The 12,642-nt window shown below is 40.6% G+C and overlaps 1 protein-coding gene across 1 annotated transcript in view; it reads left to right on the top strand.

The window, feature by feature from the left end:
* The window catches only part of ZNF804B (zinc finger protein 804B), a 352,481-nt gene extending 340,134 nt beyond the window's left edge, over nucleotides 1-12,347 (top strand). The window contains exons 3-4 of the mRNA XM_077808752.1: nucleotides 4,508-4,638; nucleotides 8,735-12,347. Of these exons, the coding sequence (XP_077664878.1) occupies nucleotides 4,508-4,638; nucleotides 8,735-12,347 (3,744 nt within the window). The remainder of the gene's footprint in view (nucleotides 1-4,507; nucleotides 4,639-8,734) is intronic.
* Nucleotides 12,348-12,642: the final 295 nt, after the last annotated feature.

Raw genomic sequence — 12,642 nt, 5'->3', positions numbered from 1 at the left:
CATTTTTGAAAGGTGTTTCTTTGCCCTTTCTTCAAGTAGAACAGGTTAATAAGAATAAGGGCTACTTGCATTGTTCTGTGGAGAATGAGATCTTCATTGTTTGAGTAACTTTATGTTCCTGTTAAGTTTGGAGAGATGTCAGAAAAATGTGGTTTTTATTTTTTTCTAATCTATTCTACAGTTTGGTCTCTAAAGTATTCTTAAAATGGAAGTTTCTTTCTTGGGTTAAAAAAAATCTTGTTTTACACATTAATTTGTATTATCATAAATTGCAGAGAGTGAGAAGTGTTCAGAAGAGAAGGGCACCACAGGATACCTGTGCCAAACTGCAGTGGGAAATGGGAAATGCAGTGGGAAATGGGGAACAAGCATGGGGGAAAGGGAAAATCTAAGAAAGTGGGTGAAAAGTGCACAGTTAGTTTTCAAGGAATTGAAAGCTGGATTGATTTTTTAAATAGGGATTAGCAGATGTGCAACTTCAATATCCAGTCCTCTGAGGTACTGAGCACTAGAACTGGTCAAACAATTTCCAGGGGAACACTTTTCCAATGGAAGATTCTGATCTCACAGAATAGAAATGTTCTGTGTGAATGTGTCGATTCTGTCAAAACTTTTAATGGACACCAGGCACCCTCGATGCCTCAACTCCCGTGGCAGCTGCCTCTTAGGGCTGCCCAACTGCCCAGGCACCCAGATCCCTTGAGAATTGAGCAGCACAGGGAGGCAACTGTCTGGAGAGTCGTGCAGCTGGAAGCAAGCTGACAATTTCCATTTTGGTTCACCCAAAAGGGAATTTTCTGGAATGTTTCTTCCCGCGAAAAAATTCAATTTTTTGCTATTTCTGCCCATTTTGGAATGAAATGTTTATCCAAAAACATCCAAATTTTCTGTGGGAAGGAAATACCATTTTCCAGGCAGCTCAACTGAGCACCTTCAAGTTCTACTAAACTTGACATCCCATAGAGACAGACACATCCTAGAAAGTCAATTAAGTCCCTGACGTCACTTCTGAAAAAGGTATTTAGTTAGCTAGGGCACTTAGGCCTTGCAATGCTGAGTGAAGCAATGACCAAATGCTTTTAAAAATCTGGACCCAAATGTGACCACTGCAGTGACATCTGTCCAAGAATGCAGAGAGGGCGGAATGATAGCTCTGAAAGGTGTGAATTGCCCCATTTTTCTTTATGTAGTGTTTATTCAGTTACAATAATTTAAATGTCAACATTGTTAACTAATTCATTTCTGTTCAAAGCAGGTAAGAAAGGAAAGGAAAGATCATATTATGAGAATGTGCACAACCTACTGTGAGGGCTGGCTGATGTCCACAGAAAAAATGCATCATGTTGGAAAATGTGTTAATCAGCTAACACAATGTTAATCACTAGTTTGCCCTTAGTATGGACAAGGTAAACTTGTATTTAAAAACATGTTAGCTGCTCATGAATAACCCATGGGGGGATTTTTTGAGACACTGGTGTCTCAAGTAGGTGGGGCTTGATTTGTGGGTGGAGGTTGGAGGAGTGCTACTATATTTTCCCCACCTTATGTCAGATGTCTCCAGGTGGTGCTTTTACATATATTCTTCCAAGCTCTCTTTCTTAGCATGTGAGCAAATGCTCAGTCTTGAGAAGACATGCTATGTGTTGTTACTTTTACTCATGAAAGGTTCTGGGTAGAGGGAACTATGTGAGAAACAGAAGAGTCGTACTTGGTCTCTGATTAGTATAAATTCTTAAGGAAGAGTTGCTGCCTGTTGGATGAGCTTTCTGTGGGGAAAAAGGTTTTCCTGCATGCTGTTTGTGACCACCTCCATTCCAGAACTCATGGAAATGTGTAATTAAAACAATATCCAGACTCTATGTCACTGATGTCTCCTCCAATGGAAAATTGAAACGCAAGGCTCAGATATTTGCTGTTGCTCAGCAAAGGGGAAACAATATCAGACAGATTATTACTAATACTAATTTTTCCTATAAAACTAGATTTAATTGCCCTATACTCAGTTTTTAGCCTTGACGCTCTGAAGGGAAAGACTAACATGGTTACTTTGCTAATAGGCTTCAAGTAAGACCATACTAATGCCACTTGGCTTTCCCTTTACCCATTTTTTTTGGTAAGGAGAGGGGCTAACTTTGTTTTTAAAGGTTCTATATATGATCTATCATTGAACAATACATACTAATTATTATTTTACAAAACGCAGATGGGATCCTGGCATTCAGCACCTTTTTACTTTAGATTTGCCCTTCATATGAAAGGGATAAATATTGTAATAGGCTTCCTCCTCCCCAATAGCTTGGTTAACTGTGAGTGTGGTTTGGAGAGAGAAGGGGGAATAGGATTGAAACACATATTGCCAGCTATAGGGAGGCAGACACTGCTGTGTGAGGACTGTGACTGCATTAAAGTGTTGGCTATTTTAGACCAGTGTTTTTCAATGACCATTCCATGCACTGGCACGAGTCTCTGAGCTTTCCCTGACACAGTTTAGGAAGGTATCAAGCCAGGCCTGGTATCAAAAAGGTTGAGAAACTCTGTTTTAGACTATGTGGTGTTGCAGTCTCCATTCAGTTACCCTGATGCTACAATATTAAGTCTGAAACTCCTAGTGGTGGCCCTCAAATATAGCTCTGAGTACTTTCCACAGAACACTTACGGCTTTTGAATGAAACCCAGTTAGCCACATTCATTCTAGGTATAACTTAATTAAAGACCTCCAAGGATGGATTTGGCACAATGGGTTTAGAAGACAGTTATCCCTGCTTCCATGACCAGTGCTTCTGATACTACTTGGTAAGCCAGCTCTGTTACCTCTCCTGGCAGTGGGATGTCAGCAGCCACCATCAATTCCATAGTTATTCTGCTTTTGTCCTTAGAGCATCATGATGTGACAGCCCCTATCTCCATTCCTCAAATCTATTAATGCCATTGACTATAGCGTCATTAAGTATCCGCTACACAGTTACTGCATTCCACTTCTTCCTTAGCCCAGCTGATCCTGGGGCATAAATATAAGGAGAGACAAAGGACACTTCCTCCCAACTTTCAGGCTTGGCAGATGACAACGTGTAATCCACCAACTTTTGGTGGGCTGTAGAGAAGAAGGAGGGGAATCTTAAGAGTGGAGGATGAAGACAGTCTGAGGCTGCCTTCAGCAGCAGTGCTCAGGCCTGTGTCCTTGGCGCTCTACCTGCTGGTAACAGACAGACAGGGGAGTGAACGTGTGTTATGGGTTCAGAGGCAGATGGAGATTTGAGGGTAGAGAAGTCTTCAGTGAGGCGGCTTGCTGGAGACAATGGAGGAGTTGTGGGAAGTAGAAGAACTGGGGGGTGATGTCACATAGAGAGAGGTCTGGGTGGGGAAGGAAAATTGGGGCATTTAAAGACAGGGTGAAACTTGCCATTATGTTTTCCTGAAGGCAGCCAGGGAGAAAGTAATTTGTATTAGAATTTTTTTCCAGTCAGTCACGGGAGGTGGTCTTGCAGTCTCTGTCCTCCCCAACGTTTGGTTCAAATATACTCCACTGCCAGTTGAACTTGACAGTTGTTGGCAACCAGTAAAATACTGTGTATACAGTAATGGAACCCATCAGTCAAAGGCCTTATCACCTATTATTTAGATGGGCTACTTGGCTTCATATCAGAGCTACTTATAAATGGGCACTGCAGCCTATGAGTTTTAAAGATTTTTATTAGTTCTAAGCTAGACAATCATCAGATTCCCTAAGAACGCAGTCATCATTTTCTTGTGCTGAGTGCTTCTTTCTTTTTTTCCTACAGTATCACCTGTGCAAAACTTCGTAATTAAAATATTAACACCGGGGACCCAAAGAATTCAAAGACCCTATATAATATGGCTTCATTATACATTTCTCAGCATTAGTTTTCTGAAATCTAGGCATATCAGGTATACAGAAATGTTGTGAATTTGATCATAAGAGATTTAAGACACCTGATTAAATATTTTGGCCACCCGTTTCCCCCCTTCAATTACAACTGGAGTTTTAAATACTACACATGAACACACACCTATTCACATGTGAGCATGCATCCCCACACAAATATCTCTATGCCACACATTATATTATATACAAACACATATGAGTTTACACAAGTAGATTTATACATATTATGGGGGAAATCCTGATCTGTTTGAAGCCAATGGCAAAACTTCCACTGAATTCAATTGGGCAAGGATTTCACTATGCATGTGTGTGCATAATGTTCATATATATGATGTACATCCACACATACCATCCATAAGTGGATGTGCATGTGTGTATCTGCATCTAATGTAAGCCTGTGTGAGACCAGCCATAAACAGTTTCGTTATTTTGTCACATCATATGAAAATAGTATTTTGAATCTTCACTTAAGACACTATTTTAAGCTCATTTTTATTATCTCCTGTTGCACATTACCTTCAGCAGGAGCACAGGAATGTAGTAAGAAGAAATGCATTTGCTCCGTACATATTTAATCCTTTCCCTTTTACTCCTTTCACACAGCGACTGAAAGATTTAAAACAAAGGGAATTTGCTCGAAATGTGGCTTCAAAGTCATGGAAAGATGAGAAGAAACAGGAAAAAGCACTCAAGCGGCTCCACCAGCTTGCCGAGTTACGGAAGCAGTCAGAATGGCAAGTATTTGAAATTTATGTTACATTTTAACACTCTCTTTCCTCATTCGCAGAAGAAATCTCTAACTTTTAGTCCTGCTTTCTATAATGTACAGAGATCACATATACTGTAACCCATTTTCAGTTATCACTGACTCCAAATGTTCCTTTTGTGAAAACCATAAAATTGAAAGTCCTTGAATTAATTACTTGGCATCTGAAGGTTTTGTGCTTTCTCCCCTGCAGCTTGTTAATCTAATCGCCTCTGAATTGAGTGAGTTGAAGATCATTTTACAATATCAGCATTTTATCTTATTAAAATTGACTTGAATAGATTAGTATAACTCTTAGTAGTTTGTAGAGAGTGAAAGGAAGAGGCTAAACAGACCTTAATGTCTCTGTGTTTAGCCTGTAAATCCTCTTTCATTACTTTTAGTAGATTTAGGCTATTCAGGTACTTTCTCCCTAGAGTAAATGACAGTATCATTGTGTCAGTGAAAAACAGATGCAATTAGCTCAGTTACATTTACCCAGTACTGTTAGTTAAACTGATGATAATAATAGATGTACAGTACAATGTTTATACTAATAAACCTTTATGTCTGACATATCTCTCTTTTGTTTAATGACACTTACATACACTAAATGCTTCAACAGAGTAGGTTGTTCCCAGACCTCCAACACATGTTAATCTATGACCATAATGGGTTAATTAAACTGTCATTCTTATGTTAACAACAAACCAAGCTTTCAGTACAGTGGAAATAACAACATTCATGGTGTACTATGCAACGATTTCAGGCCAATGTAACCTTTGTGGAGTAAAAGGTTGAGGTATGTCACTTTAGCACTATGCATTAGGGCTGGATGGAAAAAGAAGAGTTCTGTTTCATGAAAAACGTCAGGGTTTCAGAATCTGTTTTCTTTCCGATGGAGAACAAAAATGAGTTCTTTTGAAATTCCTCATGAAAAAACATGAGTGCAAGAGCCCACAATAACCAATACTCCAGTAGGTAGGGCACTCACATCGGATATAGACGATACGGATTTCAGGCCCCTGCTCTGATCCAGGCAATGGAATCAATCTCTCTCTCTTTCTTTGGCCCATAAATATTCAGTGACTTATACAAAGTGGAGCAGCTCCAACAGGAGAGTTTTAGGGCACATCTACACGTTGAGCGGAAGCTGTAATTTGCAGTTTGAGGAGACACACCCACTGATCAAACTCGAGTGTTAAAAATAGTTAAAAATGGCCTAAGCACTGGGGTGGTGGGTCTAGTTGCTGAAGTATGTGCCTTGTGTCTCAGATGGGATAGTACGCTAGACAGCCCGCCCTTCCCACCGCTTGAGCCGCTGCAGCGACACTTCTATTTTTAACGTGCTAGCTCAGTCAAAGCCAGAACGTGTATGTGAGCTCCAGCTGGAAATGACACCTCCTCTCAATGCATAGACACAGAGTGAGAGACATTGACGCCACAGCCTGGTGGTTAGAGCATTCATGTGGGATATGAGAGACCCCGCTTCGAGACCCTGCTGCAAATCAGGCTTCAATGAATCAGCATTTTCCGTCAAAAAACATTTTGTTGAAAAAAATTCCTGACCTGCTCTACTAAGAATGACTGCAGGGGAATAGACTACGGGTAAAATTGGGTTTTCATACAACTTAATTAAATGAAATACACTTATCTGTGAAAAGGCTCTTTATGCCCTTCTACGGCAGAGGGATAAATTGTGTGCCGTCCCCAGACAGACTGATAAAGTAGGGAGGTAAGGCCAAGGCTGGGCTGGGAAGGAACCAATACATTGGCTTTTAGAAAGATCCTGCTACCCCTAACTCTTGATAGGGAGCAAAGAAAAACAGTTGCCATTTCTATCCACAGTGGCTGGAATAATGGGTGCAGAGAGTGGTAGGACAGTGCTGCATCGCTGCCCCCATGTTAGGTGTCGTATTGCCAGCTCTCAGTTGCTCTGGGGAAAGGGTGGCCATCAACAGAGGTCCTGCTGTCACCAGAGCCACAGCTAGTGCTTTGTAATGTATTGCAAGTTCCACGAGAGCTAAGCTCCCTCTGAGTCTAAATGCTGGCTGACTCAAAGTTACTACTAGCATATGCATGGACACATACTGACCCACCAGCATTAGTAGGCACCTCTGCTCTGACCAGAGCGGCACCCTGAAAAGAACACCGCCACTCACTGCCCCCCCCAAGAGATTATTCTTGCATGAGACACAATAAATGGCATGGGGATGGCATAGGAGCTCCCTTTGCTAAATGAGGGGCATGTGCACACACAGCACTGGAACATGCCTCTAATGCTAACCCAGAACGTTCCTTATTGGCTCCCACTGCTGAATGCCTGCAGAGCCACCTCTCTGTGGGTTTTAAGTGGTGTCAGAAGCAAAGCAAATAAATGGACTCCCCACATGCTCCCTCTCCTCATACTTTTAGACACAGGTAGAATTTTTCCCTGTACTGAGTTAAAATATTTTCCAGTTTCACTCAAACTCTGATTTCCTGTCCACAATGCTTGGCATGGATGTATTATGTACTAGTTCTGCTACACTGTATTGATTGCAAGAACAGATATTTGTCTAGCAAAACTCATTTTTAAAGCATAAGTAAAGAGACCATTAGTCCAGTAATCATATAAGTCCGATCTCGAATGCAGTCATTCTTGTTCCCAGTTGGTCACTGTCCAGGTTCCTTCCCCACTGTGAACTCTAGGGTACAAATGTGGGGACCTGCATGAAAAACCCCCTAAGCTTATTTTTATCAGTTTAGGTTAAAACTTCCCCGAGGTACAAACTATTTTACCTTTTGCCCTTGGACTTTATTGCTGCCACCACCAAGCGTCTAACGAATACATAACAGGGAAAGAGCCCACTTGGAAGCGTCTTCCCGTCCCCCAAATCCTCCCAAACCCTACACCCCCTTTCCTGGAGAAGGCTTGATAAAAATCCTCACATAGGTGAACACAGACCCAAACCCTTGGATCTTAAGAACAATGAACAGCAATCAGGTTCTTAAAAGAAGAATTTTAATTGAAGAAAAAGTAAAAGAATCACCTCTGTAAAATCAGGATGGTAAATACCTTACAGGGTAATCAGATTCAAAACATAGAGAATCCCTCTAGGCAAAACCTTAAGTTACAAAAAAGACACAAAAACAGGAATATACATTCCATTCAGCACAACTTATTTTTATCAGCCATTTAAACAAAACAGAATCTAACGCATATCTAACTAGATTGCTTATTAGCCCTTTACAGGAGTTCTAACCTGCATTCATGCTCTGCTCCCGGCAAAAGCAACACACAGACTGAGAGAACCTTTGTTTCTCCCTTCTCCAGCTTTGAAAGTATCTTGTCTCCCCATTGGTCATTTTGGTCAGGTGCCAGCGAGGTTATCCTAGCTTCTTAAACCTTTACAGGTGAAAGGGTTTTTCCTCTGGCCAGGAGGGATTTAAAGGTGTTTACCCTTCCCTTTATATTTATGACAGTCACTTATTAGAAGGACAGACACTTCATTGGATGCATTCAGTGGAAAATACAGTGGGGAGATTTATATACACAGAGAACATGAAACAATGGGTATTACCATACACACTGTAACGAGAGTGATCAGGTAAGGTGAGCTATTACCAGCAGGAGAGTATGTGTGTGGGGGGGGACTTTGTTTATCACTACAAAAAGTTTTTTTCCCCACCCCGCTCTCCTGCTGGTAATAGCTCACCTTACCTGATCACTCTGGTTACAGTGTGTATGGTAACACCCATTGTTTCATATTCTCTGTGTATATAAATCTCCCCACTGTATTTTCCACTGCATACATCCAATGAAGTGAGCTGTAGCTCATGAAAGCTTATGCTCAAATAAATTTGTTAGTCTCTAAGATGCCACAAGTCCTCCTTTTCTTTTTGAGAATAAAGATTTTCTTGCTTTTTTAGAGGTGGCCTAGGCTGGGGTGAATTGCATTTATAGGATATAGAAACAATCTAATAGTTTTCACTTTCAATAGCATTAATGACCCCCTCCTTCAACAGACTGAGCATGAGAAATGTTAATAATTTCTTATTTCAATTATTTAATTAATCCATTCATTTTATTTCTTTATTTACAGCATCACAGGCAGCAGACCAGTGTTTAAAGCTCCCAGACTGGTGGTGGAAAAGCAACAACTGCAGGAAGGAATTTTCATAGATAAAAATGGCAGAATCACAGCAGGTACCAAGAGCATGGTTGTGTGTGAAGGACAAAGTCGCTCCAGAAGCATGTTAGAGAAACAACAGGCGCTTACACTAAGCAGGCACCAATCTCATACCGAGAGACCCTGTTCGCTTGGAAATCAAGCCTCACAAGCATTCTCAGATGGCACCAATATTAGTCACAGGACAGGAGTTTCTTTTTCTTTCTCTAAAAAAGCCCATTTAAAGTTAGAGTCATCAGCATCAGTTTTCAGTGAGAACACTGAAGAAGCGTATGATGGTAGTGAATCACCTAACCATAAAACAAAACAAACTCCTGATGGCGGTGAGTCTTGCACAGTTTTGCGTGAGGATACAAAAGCAAGTGTGGATAGAGGATTAAATGTCCCACAAGGTCAAATGGATATCATTGCATCAAGCAATTCAGCTGCAAAAACTAAAACGCTAAAAGAAAATGAGAAAAACAGCAATAAAGAATTAGAAGAAATTGTCAGCGCTCATCCTTCATTCTGCAAAACCAAAATGCAGCTTTCAAATTTGGATTTGACTGGCTCGCAAGAAGGTGAGTTGAATGAGACTGAGAAATTGTTGGAAACTCTCATTTCACCTCAAAGCCAAACTAGCAATCTTTGTACCCAGCAGAACCCTTACAAGCACAGTGATACCATGCTAAGTGACCTCTTAACGGCGTTCCCACCACAACACCCAGCTGAGCAGGGATATGCAAGTGAGCTGCATTATAATCCCAATGTGGTCAAGACAGAGACATTTTTCGAGAGTTCAGGAACTGTGAACGGAAACACAGAAATGCTGCCAAATGAGACAGTGGTTAATGAGATGAAGCCCAAAGCACTGCCATTTCTTCATGTACTGAGCAAAGATGGGAGCACTGCCCTTCAGTGGCCCACAGAACTTCTTTTGTTTACAAAAACTGCACCCTGTATTTCCTATGGCTGTAATCCATTATATTTTGACTTTCGACTTTCTCTAAACCATAGAGATCGTAAAGAGCGTGAAACAAACACAGAAAACTGTAGTGAGCCCCCTACAAATCTGAATGCAGATGAAAATGAAACCTCAGGTTTAATAGAAGACAAGCAAATGTCAACGGAACAAGATACTCAGTCACTGAAACCAAAGAAGACAAAAGGTTCCAAAACCCATAACAAGGCCCAGAAAAAAGCTGTTTCAGACACAGAGAAAGAAATGAATGGAAGTGGTCAAAAGTACATTTCACATTATTTGAATGAAAACATACCCAAAGTGCCTGCTTTCCTTGATGTCTCACAAAAGGATTATACCAGAGAAAGAAGTCTCCATGCCAGAACATCTAGGAGATCTTTAAAGCACCATTTGCATAGCTGTGAAAGAACACACAGTGGTGGAAATGAAAGCATTTCCTTTTTGCCTTGTGTGTCTAGGACTAAAAAGCATAAAGCTGCAAAATGTGATTTAAGTTATTCTGAAGAAATACATGAAAACCAAAATAACTGCAAATCCATTCAAAACTGGCCTAGGTGCAGCAGTGATGTAAGTGACAGTGGAAAAGATTCTATTGGAAGTTTCCTTAGTTATAAATCAAGTTCTCAAAGCAGGTATTCAGAAAATGAAGGGTGTGGAGCTTATACAAGATACTGGAGATTTTCATCCTCCCAAAAGTCATCTTCTGACAGACATTCTAGCTATTCCAACACTTCCATTAGCAGTTCAACTAGCTATGTAAGTAGCTCCTCTAGTCACAGATCAAGTGATCACAGCAGAAGTCACTTGCTCTTTTGTTATAAAAGAAAAAACAAGACAGATGAAAGGCACAAATGTAAACACGGAAAGCACAACTTTATTTCCTCTGATGATGATGCAGATGAGGATTACCTTTTCTACAGTAAAAGTCAAAGAACTAGAAACTGTACACAGAGGGATACAATTAAATATCAACGACATTCAAGACGTAGAGGTTTACACCATAGAGACAGATCAAAGCAAAGCAGAAATACACACCGACATTCTGGCAGAAAATACAGCAAAAATAGAAGATACCACCGCTCCAAAAGTTCTTCCACCAGACATTCAAGAAGCAGTGGACGATCATCTAGTTGCAGAAGATCAACAGTCAGTAGTTCAGGATCCTTCTCAAAAGAAACAGTATATTATTTGAATAAAAGCAAGGAAGAGACAGAAGGCTGTTACAGCACTGAACCAGGAAAAACAGAATCTACACATTTTGATCTGCAGAATGTAAATTGTCAATCAAAAAAATTTCATGTTGGCTCTTCCGAAAACTCAGCAAAAGACACAGTGGGAGAGAGAACGTCATTGACAGCCAGGCTACTTTTAGAAAGAGTGCAATCCAAGAAAAGCCAAGAACAAGCACATGGTTCAGAGGGATTTTCAAACAATTGTGGAATGGAATTGGAGGATCACTCACAAAGTCACTTTGCTAGTAAATTTTCATCATCAGTAGGTGACATAGCAATGTTACTTATGCCTGAAAAAGCCCTAGATATAAGTGAAAATGTTTTAAGAAATGATGAAACCAGTTTGTTAGAAAGCAGTGCAAAGAAAGACAATTTTGAAGCTTCACAGACAAATAATATTATTAGTACAACAGGCACTAATTATGATAATTGTCTTTTTAAAGACATAATTCAAATAGGAATAGGCTATCAGGCTCCCAGCATAAAAAGGAACACAGCAATAAAGGAACAATCAAATCTCTTAATTAGTGAAGTACAACCCTCTATACAAAGCTGTGACCCAGTACCAAATGATTTCCCTGGTGCTTTTCCTTCTAATAGATATTCTGTTGTTAATTCAGCAGAGACCAAAGAAGAAGTACATGATGTAAGCGTGAACTTGCATCGAGTGGAAGGAAATGTAAACACTTATTGTGACAGTGCTATGCATAAGTGTGATGAGACAGAAAATGAGCTAGAAATGTACAGGAAATCCATCTCCCCTCCTTTAACTCAACAGCCTATCACATTTTCACCGGATGAAATAGACAAGTACAGGTTACTTCAGCTGCAAGCCCAGCAGCATATGCAGAAACAACTCCTGGCAAAGCACCTTAAAGTTTTGCCTGCCACAGGACCATCTGCCTTCTCTGCAACACCAGCAGTTCATTCTGTTCCCAGTCAGCATCATGCTTCTGTCACCTCAATCCACCATACCCTTCTGCAACGCTTTGCGGTCTCCACTTCTGTACATCCCCATAGCAGCCATCTTTCCTTGACCAACATGCACCCACTCTCTGAATCATATTTCACTCCCATATCACTTTCCCCATTAGCTCCAACCATCATTCCTTCCCACCCTACTCTACTGACAGGACGCCCACTGCATTTGGTCTCCACCACACCCATCCACCCTTCCTATCTGACCCTCCCATCATTGCCACATACTGCATTTATCCCTACTTTATTCACTCCACACCTGAATGCAGCTGCAGCTGCTGCCCTCCATCTGAATCCTTTAATTCATCCATTGTTCCAAGGACAAGATCTTCACCACCATTCTTGCTCTAGCTAGACCCAGCAGTTACCTGGACTGAGAGACATTTTCAAGGTTTCTAGTTATTTAAATTAGCAAAACTATTATTCCTTTGCTCCAAAAAAATATCTGAAGAAAAACTGATATTTCATAATCAAGCACACATCCAGAGGGAAGTAGTAGGGGCACATCAGCAATATTTAAAAGTCAAGGTTATGGCTGACAGAATATGAATGTTGATTTAGTTTTCACACCACCAAAGGCTTGTCTTCACTACCAGGGTAAGTCCATCTAAGTTACGCTACTCCAACTACGTTATTTGTGTATAACGTAG

The sequence above is a fragment of the Eretmochelys imbricata genome, chromosome 2, assembly GCF_965152235.1.
Source record: "Eretmochelys imbricata isolate rEreImb1 chromosome 2, rEreImb1.hap1, whole genome shotgun sequence".
In the NCBI taxonomy this organism is placed as follows: Eukaryota; Metazoa; Chordata; order Testudines; family Cheloniidae; genus Eretmochelys; species Eretmochelys imbricata.
Note: the sequence above shows the minus strand (reverse complement) of the source record. Positions and strands in the feature narration are given on the sequence as shown.